The following is an 18,950-nucleotide window of genomic DNA, read 5'->3' as shown; positions in this document are numbered from 1 at the left end:
CTCGCCCCACGTTTCCTTGCCCTGGGAGGCTGGTTCTCGCTACCTGATAATGACACACTGGTTCTCGCCGTCGATCAGCATGTTCCGGTACATGTTGTCGCTCAGCGCATAGATGTGGGGTGGATTTTCATACTGAGCCTACAAACGGGACAAGAAGAATAGTTACCAAACACAGAGCAGGGCCCCTGAGTGAGCAGCACTTATAGACAGTTCCTAAGTCACCTAAACTCCACCCTACATTCATACCAGCACTTAGCCCCCCAGTGAGATTGTATTGGTTTTAGAGACAACAATTCAGATTATTTTTACCTCTCTGGGTGTCATTATAAAACAGGTTTAAAGGCGCTGGGGTCATGGGTTAATATCTTTGGACCTGGATTGCAACCATAACGGTGAGGCTGAATTTCTTGGCCTCGCAAAGTCTATTTCTGGGATAATTATAATGTCTCAGTAGTATATCTGACCCTCAGTTCCTGATGCAACCTCTCAGACTAAACAGAGTGTCTGTTTGGAAATGTGTATTTCCAAGCGTGCCCAAAGGCCCCAGCCACGATGGCGGCCTCATCACCGTGAATGGCAGACCCTGCCTTGACGTACTTATATCCAACCGGGATGGATAGAAACGCCAGGGAGTTGAAGTGGCCTGCCCTAGTCTGGCAGGAGGTCAATGATGGAACAGGGACTAAAACAGGCCTCTTGATTCCCAGGCCAGGGCCTGACCCAGTGGTCCACACACCCCGCCTCTGGTCTAGGTCCCCCCCATGCAATAGATTATGCATGAATCCGTGGCTTGCATTTTATCCAGAGGTGGAGAACACAGCAGCAGCAACAAGGGTAAAATCAAACACCCCGACCCCCATCTCTAAGCCCGATGGCCAACTGGCTTGTGACCAGGTCCACTTACCGCCCCCTGGTACAGCTCAATCTCCCGGTCAGTGAAGTAGGGCATCTGCTTGAAGGGGTTGACTGAGATGAGGACTGGCCCGATGTAAGTCTGAGCAGCTGGTTAAGGCCCATCTGTCCTGAATGCGCGTCTCTCAATTCCCTTCCCTCACATCCCCCTGCACCGCAGACATAGCACAGCTGCTGAAGCCGGGCACAGGGGCCATGTCAGCTCCGGGCAGAGGAGTTTGATGCAAGAGATGGACCAGGGTTAAATCTCACCCTCGGAGCATCTAGGGATTGGGGATCTGGACCAGAGAGAGCAGCCGAATGCATTGACCCCAGCGGTGCAGTCAGGCCCAGGAAGAGCGGTACGGGTGACTATTGGGTGCAGAAACTTTTCTAGGGTCTCTGCTTCCCTGAATCTATCATGATGGTTCCCATCCCACAGGAAGGGGCCGCTCAAGATATAGCGCAGATGGACTTTGAGAAGCCGAGAGGCAAAGGCAGGTATAACACACACTTGTGCTCCCTTGCCAATGGCTCACAGCTGAAGCACAGCGCTGGGGATAGAGGATGGCACAACTCTCCTGTGAGGGTGATACTGGGTTATGGAGGGGGCGTACTGGCTTTACAGAAGCTGAGGGAAGTTTGGGGAAATGTGACTTATCATTTGGGATGGTTTCAAAACACAGAAGGAAAATTCAGACCTACAGGGCAAATTCTCAAATGTTCAGCTCCCAGGGTGGCGCGTCCTAAGGGCCAGAGCTCAAGCCATACTCAGCTACTGAACTCTCCAAATCCAGCTGCCATGTTGCTTGCCGACACCAAAGACTGCTGCAAATTTGGCGTTTTGTGGCCTCGGATGGGCACGTGCTGTGGCTGTCCCGGCAGGTCCGAAGCCAGGTCCTGCGAACAGGAAAGTCATGTTGTGATCTTGCACCACGCTGCAGTCCCACGCTGTCACTCCACGGACGTGCTATGTTGTGAGCTTCCCACGTGCAGGGTCCTGACTGTGGCTCTGATTCTGGATTGGAGGAAGAAACGACTGGACGGACCGACAGGAGGGTGCAAGAGGAGGCTGGGCGCAGCCTACCACTGGCCAGTGGTGTATTCCAGGGTACGCCGGCTCTTCTCTTCCCACGTCCTCTCCTGATGATGCATCACAAGGCTTTTCTTTGACCGAAGACAAATGCGAGAGCCCCAGCCTTGGACACTGCAAAATGCACCCTGGAGAACCAGGATTGCCCTCTGCACCTTAGGACAGGGGCGATCCCGCTCGCACATACCCGAGATGCCCTCCTAGCCAGGCCCCTCCCTGCGTGGCAGAGCACGTGAAATGAGCTGTTCACCTCGCGCTTAGCTTGAGGGCTGGGTGGTAGAGATCACGAAATCGCAACTGTTTCTGCTGGGTGTTGCCAGCATGGCTTTGATGTGGCAGATCAGCCCTGCTCCCCAGTCCTCAAAACAGCTCTGCAAAAAGGAGCACGGCTTCATGAGTGCAACATGGGTGCGCGGAGACTGACACTCCAGAGCTCGCTATCAGCGTCTCCCTCTTCCCCTCGACATGGGGCTGCTCTGGCATTGCAGGAGTCCCGGGGGCCGGTGCTAGCAGCTGAAGTGGCACGACATCTCCATGCTGGTTGGAGTACTCTGCTTTTCACGCTTTTCACCACAGCTTCCTGATGTTTCTGAAGTGCTCGTCTTGGCCTGCCTCTGACAGCAAGCTGCAATCTCCTCCTGGTCCGGGCAGAGGAGCACTGCCTGCCCGAGCCCAATTGCTCAGCATCTGTGCATGTATCAGGGATAAGCCAGCAGACACCTTTAAGCGGCTTTATACCTGGCCTGGTATAAATCAGCAGTGCTGCAGAGCTAGCTTGCTTTTGCCAACCAGGGCCTGATACATGGAAGAGAGCACCAGCCAGCTCTCTGCGGGCTGCCCTCTGCTCTGCATATCCATAGGTCTTGAGTCATCTCCATTTTATGCAGTGACTCCCTTCTTCAGTAAGCCAAGGGCACGGCTGCGGAGAGAGCACCAGTCTTCTCCAGCAGCGCCCTGGTCGGATCCAGGACGAGATGAAAGGGCAGTTGCAGGACATGCCAAAGATTACGGGGGGAACCGGGTGCGAGGAAGGGGGTGCTCGAGCGAGAGCAGAGGCAGGAAAGGTGAGGCGCAGCGCAGGAGGAGAAGCTGCTAGATTAAGGAGAGGATGAAGGGCATGGGGCGGGGGGCGGGAAGGTGTCTGCAGAGCTCCAGGCCACTGCACTTTTTGAGCTGGACTTTCCTGCCGTGGCCGTGCCGACGAAGCGGGTGGCCCTTGGTGTCCAACTGAGCTTGCAGAAGTGCAGCGGGTCCCTGGAGCAGGAGGGTGGGGTGGCACTCCCCTGCCAGGCAGCGGGTCCACCTGGGAACAGTATGGGAGGAGAGGCGAGCAGGGGTGGGGTACTTCTTGCTGCATGCATACGTGCTCGGCTGGACTCAGCGCCCCTTCGCACAGCCGCAGAAGAAAAGGGAAGATGCAAGTTTCTATTTTTGTGTTTTTTCCTGTTCAGAAAAACACCCCCCACAGCCCCAGAGAGGCGACAAGGCCGCAGGATGCATGAAGCAGGAAGAGTCTATGTCACTGCCTCGCCTTGTAAGGACACAGTTTTGCCTTCCGTGCAAACCACAGTGCACCACAGCCATGCGAATGGCTGATCTAGTCTCCACCGTCCCCATCTTCCTTGGGACTGGCTGTGGCTTGTGCTCTCACCACCAGCATTCAGACCAGCATCATTCCCAGCCAGGGAACCCTGCGCCCAGCCGGCTCCCTCTGCTCCCAGCCGGCCTCCTCCCGGCACGAAGGGAGCAGGGAGCAGGCGATGTCTGGAGAGCCCAGAGGATGCTGCGGACCCTTGTCCGTGTGCTGGCCTGCCTCTCTGTCACGCTTCTGTGACCATGGCCAGTGAGAAGTACAACGCAAGGTCACAGGAGGTTTATTTAGGTTCTCGGTCTGGTGAGCAGATGAAGCCACAGCGTTGCGCTGACTGTCTTCTCCACCTGCGACTGCAGCAAGCTCCCAGCAGCGTAGCCCCTGAGACCAGCAGGACTGACATCCATGTCTGGGCTGCAGCCCCATAGCAAGTGGGTTCAGCATGCAGCCTCCCGCTGGGAAGTGCCAGGGGGGTGCATGGTGCGCTCTGCCCAGACGCCTTCTCCCTGTCCCGGCATGGGCAGTGCGAGGGCAGCGCGCGAGACTCGTATCACAATGAACAGGGGTAAACAGGATCAGTTCTGTACTAAGAGCCCAGAGTCACTTCTGCGCTGCAGCACGGGCTTCTGGTGCAGATGTCCTCAAAAAACCTACCTGCCTCTGCTGCAGGAGGCAGGGACCCGACCGGACCAAGGTGCAGTGGGGACCTGGGCTGGACTAGCTGGGAGTGCTAGGCAGGAGGGAAGAGCACGTGAGCATTATTGGGGGCACCGCAGAAGCAGCTCGGTGGAAGGACTAGAAAGCAAAGGACGCTAAAGGGCAGCGCCTGGGCTGCTGTAAGAAATACTCAGGGTCGGGACCGGCAGGGGGGCAGGGGGAGGCTGCTTTGGCAGACCTGCACCCTGGTGACCCATAACTTTGCCAAATCCCCCCTCTCTCTTCTGTTTCGCACTCGGCACACTCTCTGCCCCAGAGCTGGCTACCAGCCTTATTGCCAAGTCAATGGGAACAGCGGTCGCTCCGTTTGAGGTTCACTCGCTAGTCCTTCATTCCAGGCAAGGCTTCTCCCCTCTGTCCCTAGGGGACTATACACAGCACTGCCATATGCCCTAACCCTGCATTTCCATGTGAGCACCCTGCGGAGGCACTGGCTGATCCCTGCATCTGCTCAGTCCGACTTGCTCTCCGCATTGGTGATAGAGATGAAACCACTGAGACCCAGGGCAGCTAAACATGGCGCAGGCACTGGGAAGGTCCACGACCTTGCAACTTCAGCCCTGATTTTCGGATGGTGAAGTCAGAAGGGCGGCACCAGTGGTCTTGGCATAAAACACCGGTCAGCAGCCAGACCCGCAGAGGGAGGCTGTGGAATATCCTTCCTTGGAGGGTTTCACAAAGAGGTGCATTTGGGATCTCTCTCTGCAATGGGTTAGGAACAGCAAATCCTCCAGCTCTGCAGGGGTTGGCCTCAGGGACCCTCGAGGTCCCTTTGAATGCTACGAGTTCCAGTTCTGACCTCCCAGTGCGGAGAAGGATACTTGCCTACCCTACCAGGGGGGATATGAAGCCCCTCTCAGTCATTTAGGCTGTGAAGGGTTCAGAGTCATTGCCAGAAAGGAGTGAAAAGGCTGAGGCTGGAGCTTGGGGTCTTTTGGCTCCCAGCTCATTGGCCTTTCCTGTCAAAAGAGATGAGGGAGGCAGTATGGCTTGACCCAACAGACCGGGCTGCAGGATTTGTCAGCTGCTCTGAGAAGGCAAGGAGCAGGCGGACCCCAGATCTGAGCGCAAGGCAGCCCCTCGCTATCTGCCCCAGGGGCCCAAAATGCAGATCCCATATAAACGAAGAAAAGGCTTCACAGATCAACAGTCTTTGTCCCGGCTTCACTTTGTGCAGTTGTTCACCCCTGTCAAGGGAGGGCGAGACACTTTACACCCACTCGAAACAGGAGCTAATACTCGCTTGGTTGCAAGACAACCCAGAGCAGGGCTCACAGCCAAAAGTTGGCACAAAGTTAAAGAGGCCCTTGATGGGAAGCTGTCACTCTTCCTGTGTTACACTCAAACCCAGAAAACCCCCAAATAACTGCCTGAGATCCAGGAAGCGAAACTGCCTGTTGTAGTTTCAGTATGTGAATAAGGTAAAATGCAGCTGGTAAGCATCCAGGTAGGGCAGGGATGTGCGAGCACGTACGGGCCTGCCCCAGATTCCCATTCAGGCGGCAATTCCCGGGGCAGATCACTGCGCAGGCCTCGAGGGTCTATGCCCTGGGATCGCAGAAGACCGCTCCTGTGTGTGCTGTGTTTCAGGGGTTATGCCGCTGCTCCCTTCGGGGAGGAAAGCAGGAACCAGACCTTGCCTCTGGCACTCACTTCCAGGACTGCATCCAAATCCTTTTCCAGAAGTTGCACGAAGCACTTCTGAATCCAGCATTTTGGTTGCAGGTTTTGGATTCTCCTGTCCCTCAGCCTTTCTCCTTGTGAAGTGCCACTACTTCTCGCAGCAAAGCAACCCCAGCTGGAAGCCACCCAGGCCTCAAAGTCAGCCTCCAAAATGCACAAGGAGAACTGATGTGTTTTTCCTTTTATCACATGAAAAGCATCCTGAGGCTGGTTGGTTAGACCCCGCCACTTCCTAACACCCCCTGTTGAGTCCTGCCTTTGTTCAGCCTGCCCTGTTTGCTCCCGGGTTACTCCAGCAGTATCCCTGCAGCGGGGGATCCTATATAGCGGTCAGACCACTGGCCTAACAAGAAGCGTCCCGGGAGCTCCTGCTTTAAGCAAAAGCTCGAGGCTGTCACCAGGACTGGCCACAATTTTCCAATACAACTGTTTTTGAGATGGAAAACCAGGCATTTGACAAAGCAGGGTTTGGCGACAAGTCTGCTTGCCACCGGAAAAAGTGGAATTTTATCACAAAAACGGAGGAGTTTGAATCAACCTGCCCCCCGTGTCTGCTGGGAGCTATAGGTCAGGTGTCCCATGTTCCCATTCCCATCTGTGGCCAAACTACATCTCCCAAGATGCACCGCAGCCAGGTGTGCCTGCAATACTCCAGGTTACAATACTCCCGGTTAGAAAGTGAGGCACCGCGGCAGATACAGGCCAACCAGGGAGTGCACAAGGAAGAGAAGGGGACTACAAAGGATTTGAACTACATCTCCCAGGGGGGAATTGCAACCCTAATTTAAATAATCCTATTTTGCATTTGTGCCAGCATGTTTTGCCAGAAAATCAGTGGTCCTTGAGAATGAACTCTGCTTTCTGATGTTTTGTTCCCTACAGTAAGGAGGCCTCTTACGGGGTAAGAGCAACACGGATGTATTTCAAAAGAAATGGTCCTAAAATACCCTGGCTGTGGATGATCTTTGTTCTCCCAAGCAGAGGTGCTGCTGGGGCAGAAGGAGAGTTACAAAGGGCCACATTATCACGGCCGTGGGGGGAAATGGCATTTCTGGTGGTACATGGCCTGATCCCTGAGCCTAAGGGTCAGATTTTCAGAAGAGCTCAGCATCCCGGCTGGGCAATGATCCAGCCAGTGGTTTTGCTGCCCAAAGGGGAGCTGAGGTCTGAAAATCCTGCTCTTGGTGTCCCAGGAAGACTTTGTACCTCCTGATTCAGCCTTTCAGATACCCAGGGTAGTCGTGTCTCAGGCCTTCCAATGGGAAAAGCATCCGGGGTTGAGTCTGAGACATCTGCTTTCACTGCAGCGTCTGGCAGTGCCTGAATCCTTTGCGGATGACAGTGCAGTCTTCAGCGCATCCCAGGAAATATCTTGACACTGCCTATGACAACAGGACAATCGGGGACTATCGGAGAGGGCAGCCCTTGGATGGCCAGAGCAGGCCCCAGCTTAAGCTGTTTCACTGAAAGGCTCTCAGCCTGAGCTGGCCTCTCTCGGTTTCTGCCCCAGTGCCCCGGCACAGCCCCCGGAAAGGATACGAAGATGTAGTCATCCATGAAGCGCTTTTTAAGGTTTTCCACGATGGAGTCCTCCGAGATCTTGGAGAGAAGAACCATGTCGTCCACTCCACTCTGCTTAACATTGTGGCTCTGCCAGTGAAACCGCTCTTTGCTGCCCTGGGGGGAGATGGGAGAGAGAAACAATGATGGTCCATAGCGGGGCCAAGGAGGTGTAGCAGAAAGCCCCCTTTGCCCATTTCTCTTCTGGACACTGATATAACAGAAGCCCCTTCTTGCCTGCAGCACCCCTCCCTCCCATTTTCTGCATTTCTTTTCCTTCTCAGTACTGGCAGAGACCTAGCACACTCACTGCATGGGTATGGCAAGGCTCAGAGCAAGCCAGAAAGCTGAAGTGGCTTTCTGTAGGAGAAACCTAGAAACTTCATCTACATATCAATTAAACTCGGTGTCACTAAAAAAGCCAAAAGAACTAAAATACCCCCTGCAAAGACTGTAAATATATCCTGTGCTAACCTAACTCACTCACTGTCCCCAGTAGCCTTTTTTCCTCACTGTCTCACATTGCATTTTGATACATTTCTCACAGTGCATTTCATCTGTCTCGTCTTTACCACGGCATTTTGTATTTTATATTTTATACTTTTTAAACCCTGCAGGAATGTACTCCCTGTAGAATGGAGTTACACCCTGGACCACTGTTAAAAACTGCACTGAAATTGCAATGGTAAAGTGATACAATCTGCTATCTTGGGCAGTCCCTTGAATGAATGGGAGTGTATGGTGATCAGTATGTAATCAAGTGACAATAGCCTAGCCAAAGGATCTTAACAAGCCATTTTCAATTAATCAAGCCAAGGAAGTGATTCCTGGAGCTGAACACTCATCTTATGGACTATTCCTGTCACCCAGGACAATACAGCCATTAAGTCAGTAAGTCAAGGGTGGACTCCCAAAACTTCAGGTGCCAGCAGGCAGAGACCCCTGTGACTACAGCTGTAATGTGCCACTCAAAACCCAGGTGGGGCCGTGACCTCTGGACTGGGCAGCCAAGATGATGCTGGAGGATCACACAAGTCTGCCAGAAAGGGATAAAAGGCAGTGAAGCGTGACCCTCGGTGGCGCCCTGTCATCCAGCACCTGGCCTGCCAAGACGGAAGGACAAGCAGGCGACCCCCATCGCCTTGCAGGAAGCTGTCCACCAACAGCAGACTCCAGGGTCTCAGGCAGGTAGATATACTGACACCAGTGCTGTCGCAATCACTACAGCCGCTACTGTACACAATACCACATGGGTCTGAATGAGGGAGTGCATGTGTGTATGCATGGGCTGCGGTGACCAGTACCACCCATAACTCAAAGTTGGCATTTATGATTTTATTGGCAACTTCACATCCCGTCCAATAAACTAGAATGTATTACGATCCCGTGAGCTGGTCCTTTGTAGCCAACAAAGGCACTTCAGAGAAAGCAGCACATCACGGTGGAGTGGGCATAGGACTGCATCCAGGCGCATCGTGTACAAGCGCCCCTATTCCAAATGCAGCTTGGACTCGGGACGGGACTTTCAAGAAATCACTTCTCCTCGGGAGCGTGCGGATAACAATACCCAGGTGCTTTCAGGTCCAAGGAGCAACGTACCACCTTCATTTCTGGGGTCAAGTCACGATTTTGTAAAGTCAAAGGGCTCCACTACTGGAACCAAATCGCTGGGATGCTGCCAGTTTACAACAGCAGAGCATTCACCTTTCATTTTGATCAGGGGTGAGCCCCTCTCCCTGGCTCTGTTAGGATTAACCATCCGGAGTCCTGTACGAAGCACTCGTTGGGTACTCGGGAGATCCTTAGGGCTTGCAAGGCCCTGTCCTGAGGTCAAGGGGCTTTTCTGGTGAAGTGAGTGACTGTGGGGCAAGAGGAACTAAGAGACTCCTGGTTGTGGTCCAACCTTTTGTCCATGTTTGGCAGCATCCAGCACCCCGTGAAGTTCCTCCCCCAAAGTCTTCCTTCCCCTTGTGTGAATCACCAGTGGGATTGAAGCCAGCTCGGCACGCACACCATCATGAAGAGGAATCAGGGGGAACGGATGTGCCATTTCTGCTACCATAGCCAGCTCGGGCAGGAGGAAGTAAATGCTCCTTATGCCTTCGCCTCTGACTCAAACTCTCATGCACTGTATGAGTAAAACCTAAACGCAAGCAGCCTACACAGCACAGTTACCTCCACTCTATTCCTGTCTGTCTGTCCTCTCCCTGCCCTTCCTGCCTGCCTGTTATCTCTCACTTCAGACTCAAGTCCTTCGAGGCAAGCACCATCTTCATGCCAGATGTTAGCACAAGACCGAGTACCAGGGGCCCTGGCTTTCAGGCAGCTGCCTCAAAGCACAGAGATACATAACAGTTGAGAATTTCCTCTGCCCCAGCAGCTGAATAGAAATAGTTCAGGTCCATTTTCAGCGCAGTGATGAGAAATACCCTGAAGTCGCCCAGCTGTCTCCTCCTACGGCGGCTGGCTGGGAGGGAAGCTGTGGGCCGTGGGTTTGGCTTTACGGGCCGTGCACCGGGATCATGCTGAGCTGGGCCACGTCAACTGAGTTGGGAAATGCCACGTTGGGCTCAGCTTTCCTTTGAAAAGACAATGTGCCCAGCGCAAAGGGCTGGAGCGACAGAGAGCCCGGGACTGTTTAACCGGGTGTTAACCCTGGAGGGATCAGCTGTACTTATCGCTCCGTTTCTGAGCAAAGCATGCACGAGTGCAGATCGCTGCACGGGTGACTGCGCGCAGCATCCTGCCCTGACGTCCATGCGACACGGCTTGCACTTGCAGTGTGGGCAGAGCTGGGGCTGCGAGTGGCACTTGGGAAAACCCCACCACGTATTCCTCTCACGGCTGGCCTGGCCTGGCTCTCCTTTTCCAGCCCATTTCGGGGCCATGACTCCGCCAGAGTCTCAGAGCAGCCGGAGCCATCCCCCCAGGCCCTGCCCTCCTCTCTGAGCCTGTCCAGCTTGCTGCTGCCATTCCTTAATTTCCTCTTTTCACTTTGAAGTGAGCAAAGCTTTCACTTCCCCTCTTCCCCCACCCTCCCCCAAGCCCTGTGCCTCTTGCTTCTTCCCTTTCCCTTTTCTCTCCTCTTCCTCTTTTCATTTGGGTTCCTCCTATTGCTCCCAGGGCTCCCAGCCAGGGGTTCAGGCTATTCAGCAGGACTCAGGTGTCCTTCCAGAAATCCTGGTGCATCCCACCCCTCTCCAGCCTTTCCCATCCCTGCTTTGCACTGGGGGGGATGCAAACCCTGCAAACAAGCCGCATTCAGGCAGCTTCACATTCCCTGTGTGTCACGTCTGCTTCAGGCCTTGCCCTTCCTCCACCATGCCACATGCCTTGAGGACTCCCCAGCGAGATCACAGACCACATTGGGACTTCCGGGGCCAAACGGGTGTAACTATGCTGCAGCTGATAGGAGAGCTCTGCCCCCAACATGCCTGAGAACAGAGTCTCATGAGGCTGGGCGCGGGGCAGCCCGACGCTGTCCTCAGGTCCAGCCCAGATGCCCGGACACAGCCGAATACAGCCATATCTCATCTTAATTGGCTGTCGGGCTCAAACACCAGGGATGAAGCTGAATCATGCAACAGGAAACATGATGCAAAAATGACAAGTAGGGCCGTTGTGTCAAGTAGGCATAAATCTATCCCCCGGCCCCGGGAACGGGGGAGGCAAAGCTTCACCAGGAGGAACTGCTGTCGGGCTGCAGTGACTAAGCAGGTGCATGAACAGGCCGGGGTTTGGGGGCTACTTACACAGCTCTTGCCAGATCTCAGCACCGCCTCTTTTATATTAGCCCCTGGTTTGGGTACTTTGCTTGCCCTTCCTCAAACTCTTTCTTCCTTTCTAGTGGGCTATAAAAGAAATTTTCTGGAAATGGGATCATAAGTTCAGAGGCATCAGGCTGGTGGCTGGAGAGGTTGTGTGACAACGCTCAGAACTGTGCAAGGCAACGGAGGCTCGCTGAGCTGCAGGCTTCAGGGCACGGGCAGCAAGTCGTTCCCGGGGTCAGGAAGGGGAGGCCTCTCATGTGCTGCATTATAGGGTTTGGGGGCCTTGCTCTTCAGTCTCGCTGGCACGTGGCGTAGGGCAGCCCGAGCTTGTGGCTTTCGAAGGAATCAAAGCTGATAATTCCATTTCCGGTATCAGAGGTGCCGGTTGTTGGGTGTGTAGCCTTCTCCCCTGCACGCATTAGGCCATGCCCTTCCCTTTGGGGATGCCCTGTAGACAGCTCCCCCCTTACTGTACCAACCTTCAGGGAAGCAGGTTGGAAGAGGAGTTGTAGAGGGAACAGTTTGGAGGGTGAGACGGGGAAGCTGCCAGGGAACTCCATGCGTTTGGGGAATTGTGCAACGCCTCTGAGCGCACAAAGCACCTCAGTCCAAGGGGAGTCCCTTTATGACTGCACAGAGCTGTGTGCATGAAGCACTCACCTTCAACACCTTCCTCCTTTCTGTCTAAGCCAACACCACACCTCTGCTTTTACCTTCCTGGTTCATAGGTGAGGGTGTTTTCCTAACTTACTTAATAAACCTTGATAAACTGGGGCCATAGGACAAACACAAGTCCCCTTGAATCCAACGGGAGTTTTGTAATCAGCTCCGGAAGAACCAGGAACTGAAGAGCTCAAAGTCCTCTACACCAACTACAGCACCCCGGCCCCTGGCGAGATCCTTATACCCATTTTACAGGTGGAGAAACCGATGCACCAACCCCTTACCCAAAGCATGTCAGCAACAGTATTACGAAGGGACTCAGAAACTTGGGCACTCCCCCACCTCTCTGTCCGCAGCTCTGACAACTAGATGCACTTCTTCCCTGTCACATATTGCCCAACATGCATAGAAAGTGTGGATACGAGTTAGTGAGTCTCCACAGTGAAGCCACGCTACTGAGAGAGGCCTCTCGAGATCTCCTCCGTGACTGTTGTTTGCTTTTCTGGGATCCACCCTCTCAAAATGAGCCGTGTCCCTCACTCCTGCCGGGACCCGTCTGAGTCACTGGAGCGCAGCTCAAAGTCCACCATGCCTAGCAGCCTGCCCTGGGTCTGGGCATCTAGCTCCTTCTTACTGGCAGCTTTTAAGTAACTAAGGGAGCAACTAGGTAGGCCACTTTCACAATGCGTAGCCCCAGTTCCCCTTTCCCTCCACTCGGCCTGCGGTCACAGCAGCAACCGTGGGTCCAGCTGTTTGCAAAACCCCAGAATTAAAGAGCGAGGGTTTGACAATGGTGTCTGCAGCCTTTCGGACGGTTTTGTCCCTGTGCCCCTTTTTGGGGACAGTCTCAGGCACGTGCCCCGTGGGGAGCGAGCCCTCCTCGCAGGGGATGCACACAAGCTCTTCCTCTACCTCAGAGATCTCAACAGCTGGGGAACTTTTTCGGTGGGCTGGACCTGATTTAAAGGCCACGAGTGTGCTCTGTCTGGGGCAGGGACCTTTGTCCAGTGTGTGTGTGCGCAGCACCTCGCACGGTAGGGGCTTGCCCCCCCACCTGTGCTCCTTCAGTGCATGCAATGAAAATGCTGAACAACCACTCAGACCACAACTGCATTCACACCAGGTTCTGCTTCCCCTCTGACTCCTCTTTCCTGTGCTGATCTCAGCTGGGGAGGAATCAAGGGTCTTTCTCAGCCTCACTTTCCTCTTCATTTCTCTCTCCGCTCTTGCTCCCTGTCTCTAGCATCCTTCACCCTGGGAGCAATATGGCTCATCCGGGTGGTGACCTGGGTGCTTGACGGTGTGCACCTGTATCCAACAGGCCGTAGGATTTCTTCCACTTCCCCCAGCCCTGAGCCCAGTGACTGTGATCGGCTAACAGCATACGCTGCAGAGGGGCAAGCCATCTTGAAGACTTGGAGAGACGGGAAATCCTCCACCACTTCCCTGGGGAGTGTTTGCCTCCAATTCATCACCCTCGGAGCTGCAAATGCTTTACTTCCTCTTTGAATTTGCCTGGCTTTAATTTCCAGCTGTTCCTCAGCTTTCCTCCCTGAGGAATGGGCACAAGCAGCGAGCCTCAGGGCAGGGATTACCTGCTTCCTGGTGCCTTAGATGAGCTGATACAAGGATTAAAACCAGAAGTCTAATTCTATAGCCTCACGCAGCTCACGTAAGGTGTAACTCCCTACCAGGTTACTGGGGCAGAGGGTGAGAAAAGATGCAGAAGTGCCCCAGCAGAGCCCACCTCTGGCTGCCACTGCCACTGCCACTGCCACTGCCACTCCGCATCGCTGCTCAGCTGCCAGCCAAGAGCTCAGCCGTCTTGCCCAAATAAGAACTGAGCAATGGGAAGTAGCAGACCTCGCACTGCACGATCTTCAAAACAGTCTGGGCCCCCTTCAAAGCGCGGCTGTAATCAGAGCATGACACTGTGCAGCCTTGGGAAGGGGGGAGGAAACACTGCGCAAGGCCTGGCAAACCGGCACCTTTGAAAGGCAAAGCAAACATGGCCTGCAGCCAACACCCCAACTACCAGAAAGACTGAAAAGGTGCAGAAGTGCATATAGTGCTGCCACAGCAGTAAAACCAACCCAACCTCACGTTCAAGTGAGAAGGGGGGGGAGGGGGGGGTCTACCTGCCAGACTCCAAATGCTCCTCCCCGGCGCAGATCCTGCCGGCTCTTCCCTGCTCTTGCTAACGAAGCTACTACTTCACAGCCCCGCTGATTGCTTTTTTAAATTCATTCCAATGAAATGCATTTCTCGTTGCTTCACTCTTAAACTGCACGATACACCCCAAGCCTCTGAGCGGAGAAGTAAATCTTCTAGTTTATTTTTAACTGGAGAAAAACTTGTTTTTTGGGGGGGGGTTTTATGTGATGCATCTCAACTGCTGCAGGCTGCTTTGCAAATTCGAGATCTACCCATGGCTCTCCTAGGAGCTGGGAGTTCGGCTGAGCTCTGCCTCTGGTGAGGCTGGGCACCGAGTGGGCTAGGGCACGTGGGCAGGTCCCGGCTCTGCTCGGAGGTGCAGCTGCCTTGCGACACTTCTGTTTCTGCTTGTCATTTGCTTCTCCTTCACACTAGGAGTGCACTGTAATTAGCCAGCTCCATGCAGGGCAGGGGGTATTTTGGCTGTGGGGCAGGGATGGAAGCAGCTGGCATTTTACACATGCAAGGGCTGCTGGGCAGCTTGGTGCAGGTTGGGGTAGCCCCAGGGGAGGTGGCTTTAAATGGTGCCCCTGCTTCAGTAGCTCCTAGGGGAGGCTCCAGCATGGGCCACGGCGTTCCCGAAGAGTCACAGGCTCCTTGAGGACCACGGCTGGCCTGTGCCTTATGGCTCAACCACAGGCGGGGATGCCATGGGACCTGACTAAGGGGTGTTAGTGAGTCCAAGTGTTCCTGCATTATCCGGCTTCCAGAAAAGGTGCCTGCCCCTGCCTGGTCCATCTCAACCAGATGCTTTGGCAACTGTGCGCTTTCCTATTCGGATGCAGACACCTCAGCTCCTGGAGGCACCCACTGCCCTGCGGCGGGATGGAGCTTGCTAACCTGCTCCTTCTCTGTCCGTGCTGGGCTGACTGCAGCTGGACGGCAGCAGGTAGAGGAAGCAGAAGCATTTCGGGGAAGCTGGGCAAGCAGGAACCAGAGACATCGGCTCCCTCCCTGCCAGGCTCCCCCATAGGCCTTGCTGTCCAGCTCCAAGGTATCCAAAGCACTCAGACAATCTCACCACCTTTCCTCCATCACATCAGCCCCAGCCCAGTGCAACTGCAGCTGGCTCAACAGTCCTGCCTGGAGGGGTGAGGTCCTGCAGCGAGCCGACGGGGCGGCTGTCAGCCTCCGGTCGAAGCAACCCTGGGCTCCCCAGCTGGCTCAGGACTAGACCTTCCTTCTTAGCCCCCTGCAGCCCCTGCCTCCCCCTGTGCATAGGGAGACTTACAGCTTCCCCAGTCCCCAAGGCGGGGGTCTTTGCACCTTGCCTTTCTCACAAGCCCAGAGGACCGCAGGCTGCCAGGAAAAGCAGTGGGTGCAGCGCTGTGCAGAAGCCGGTGACAGCCCGAGGGCAGCAGGGACGAGCAAATGAGACCCTGATGGTTTAGGGAGCAGCTCAGGACAGGTTGCGGTGACACCGGTGGGCGCAGAACAAGGAGCGACGAACCCAGAGGAGGTCAGGGCTGGGGGCAGGGACAGGCAGCGGGCACAGAGCAGGAGCAGGGGGCAGCACCCCGTGATCTGAGCTGCTGCACTTACCATGGTGTCCCTGCAGACCCGGAGTCCTGCTCGCCTGGCTGCAGACCCTTAGGTGGGGTGGGGCCGAGCTGTCGGCGAGGGGGTGCCAGACCCTTGTCACCGCAGCTCAGGGGACATGGGCCCTCCCAGACACCGACTCTCGCTGGCTGGTTTGCCGGCAGCAAGAAATCTGCAAGTTAATTTCCTTTTCAGCCCTCTACTTCCTCATTCAGGGCTGGGAGAGGCGGGGAAGGGGTAGCTGGCTTTGTCTACCTATTGCAACCCGCTGCAGAGGCGGAGAAACTCCCCCCCTCCCCGCACGCTGCCCACCTAGGAGATGAGGGCAGGGGTAACTCTGCTAGAGCCTCTGCCAGGCGTCTGTCATTTGGGAGACACCTGCTGGGGGAGCTGGGCTGCAGGCGGGGAGGCCGCATGGATCACCTGCAGCCTCTGCTACCTTTAAGGTTGCAAAGCAGTTTCTTCTGCGATCCTTCCCGGACCCTGGGGCTGCACGGAGCTGGGAACTTGCATGGGAGCAACGCGCCAAAGTGATTTCTCTCGAGTCCTTGAAATGGCTTTCTCTCTGCAACCTTGGAGCAAAAGCTTCTGGGTCATTTTTGAGTCACAAAAGGCCCAACCGCGCGTCCCTCTCCCCATCCAGCTCTCTCCTTCCTGTCTGCAGAGACAATGGAGGATCCACGTGGGCTGCAGGGATCATCCCAGCCAGCAGCACACAGAGCCTGCACCCAGGAGGATGGCTGCTGCTGGGACCACACGTTATAAGACGACTTGGCTAAGAACGGAAGGAGCCCGCGGGTTCCTACCTAAAAACATAAGAACTGCCATTTATTGGGTCAGGCCCTTGGTCCATCTTGCCCAGCCTCCTGTGTACCATGGTGGCAGACAGCGGATGCTAAAAGGAAGAGTGAATTGGGTCTGATCAGGGTTTTTTGACTGTTCCTCTCCCACTTGCAGCCTCCAGCATTTAAGGGCTGGGAAAGCCTGATTCAGAGGCTGTGTCCCTAACTCCTGTGCTCAACAGATCCTGAGGCCCCTTTCCTCCAAGGACATGTCCAATTCCTTTTTGAACCTGGATACACCATCAGCTTGCATCAAATCTGGTGACAACGAATGTCACACTTTCCATGACTCGCCGTGTGAGAAAGCACTGCCTTGTGTTAGTTTTAAGCTGGCTGCCTCCTAGCTTCATTTTTGTGACCCCTCGTTCTTGTCTTGTGAGAGACAGTAAATAATAAATCCCTATTTACTTTCTCATGGCCATTCAGTAGGTTGTCAATCCTTCTCATGTCCCCCCACAAACATCTCTTTTCTATACTGAATAGGTCTCTTTAGTCTCTTCAGCGCTGCAATGCTCTTGGCTGAAGCTGGGGAAGCAACATAAACGAGGGACCAGAGGCTGCGGCACAAATGAGGGACCAGAGGCTTTTTAAGTTGCTCGGGGTCCCTGCACACACAGACTGCAGTAAGAACATGGAGGCACCTGAGCTCGACTGGAGCCTCAGAGATCGAGGCCTTGAATGTTTAGGCAGGGTGATAGGGGAAGGCCCTGGCATGACTGCCAGCTCTGAGCAATGATCTAAGCCTACCCAGGCAGGAACTGCTAATGTTGGTTTTTCAGCAGGACTGGAGAAGCCCTGCCCCTTCTTCCTGACAAAACATCCGGAGAAATGGTCTCCACCCAGGCCAGCACAAGGGGGTTGTGGCACAGGGCTGGGGATCCTAGGAGGAGCTATATGGGCCAGATTCTCGTTGGAGCCTTGTGTCCCCAATATGCAGAGCTCCCCCTAGCTCCTCTCTGCCCCTGCTTCATCCATGCTGCCTCCTTCCACCAGAAACAGGCACCCCTGCCTCCATCCCACAGACCTCTCCAGCCAAGAAGAGGCGGCGAGGGTAGAGCGAATCTCCTCTTTCCCCCCCTTTTCTGTCTTCTCTGCTTCCCCCACTTCCCCTAATCACTCTCAAAGCCCTAGTCTTTCTGCAAGAGATGGCAAAAGGGGCACTGGGGAGGTGGGGTGGTAAGAGGGCCAAGGAAGTGCTTACTCTGTGACCTACAACCTAGCAACCCCAGGCAAATCAAATGACCCCAGGGATGAGATTCCTTCTTATGCAAAAACCCTCATTGATCTCCAAGGGGCCAAACCTGGGAAGGGGTTGACAGTTCAAAGGTTTTCTGACTACCAGAGCTGATCCAGAGAGATCATTCGAGAACTGGGAGCATTATGGGCAAGACATCTGCATAGCCTGAATCTCCCTTTGATGTGGAGAGAAGTAAGGCAGGTGCGCACAGTGCTTGTGCAGGGTTGGCTAAGTGCAGATCCTAGCCTGGGTAGCCAAGTCCTCGTGGAAAAGCCCAGCCCCCAGACACCCACTTCTGGTGCAATTGCTCTGAGGTGGACTGATCACAGGCAAGGGAAGAGCTGGCTGACAACTGCCGACACCCCCACTACCATCGCAGGAAGCCGGAGATATAGCTGGTACCCGCGATCAGCGACGTGTTGGGGAAGTGGTTCTTCAGAAAAGCTCACTGCAGCTCATCACAAGCTCTTCCGTGATGATTACCTGGAGGCAGAGGTCACAGCAAAAAGAACCAGGGGCTGACGTTCGCCCAGTCGGCACCAGGGAGCAAACCCTGGACTCGGAGCACACCCGGGCTGGTGAGAGCTCCCATGACCGCGGGATAGGAGTCAGCACTGGGGATGTGCTTGTGCTCCTAGACTGCCGCGGCTCCCTGCCCACGCAGGAGGGCTGGTGTCTGTGAGCGGGGTTTCACCGGCCCCTTGCAGGTAGACAAACAATTGCAGATATTTTTGCAGACTTAACTGGTGTTTGGTTTTTTGCCAAGGAATTCAACGTCAAAATGCTCCAGGCTCAACAGGTGCAAACGTGGCCTTGATCTAGAGACGGGCACCTACCTATCAGGCCGTGGTGATGCGTAGGGAGTGCACGGGGGTGCTCATGTACCCCAAGAGAGTGCCGGTGCACCCGGTGATGGGCGGTGGGGGGGCAGGAGGGGACACAGGTGCCCCCCCTGTGAGTGCCAGCCAGGGAATGGGAGCACCAGATGTATCCGCAGGCATCTGTATTGCGATCTTTAATGTAGTCCTTAAAGCCACCAGTCCTGGAATGAGGAAACTTCAGAAGAAACTCAAGTGTCTTTACTTTCCTTTTCTAACATTAACTATTTAGCCCCCATGGTCGGAGGGAAAGGCTTGAAAACGAAGCAAGG

At 54.8% G+C, this 18,950-nt stretch overlaps 1 protein-coding gene across 1 annotated transcript in view; it reads right to left on the bottom strand.

Moving 5' to 3' along the window:
- Positions 1-15,908, bottom strand: part of MYO1F (myosin IF) — a 56,760-nt gene extending 40,852 nt beyond the window's left edge. The window contains exons 1-4 of the mRNA XM_019513358.1: positions 15,725-15,908; positions 7,515-7,652; positions 905-994; positions 44-138 (exon numbers count right to left, since the gene is read on the bottom strand). Of these exons, the coding sequence (XP_019368903.1) occupies positions 44-138; positions 905-994; positions 7,515-7,652; positions 15,725-15,727 (326 nt within the window). The 5' untranslated portion in view covers positions 15,728-15,908. The remainder of the gene's footprint in view (positions 1-43; positions 139-904; positions 995-7,514; positions 7,653-15,724) is intronic.
- Between the last annotated feature and the right edge of the window lie 3,042 nt (positions 15,909-18,950).

Source organism: Gavialis gangeticus, unplaced genomic scaffold, assembly GCF_001723915.1.
Source record: "Gavialis gangeticus isolate Ggan-Ray unplaced genomic scaffold, GavGan_comp1, whole genome shotgun sequence".
Classification (NCBI taxonomy): Eukaryota; Metazoa; Chordata; order Crocodylia; family Gavialidae; genus Gavialis; species Gavialis gangeticus.
The sequence above is the reverse complement of the archived record's forward strand: the minus strand, read 5'-3'. Positions and strand labels throughout refer to the sequence as shown.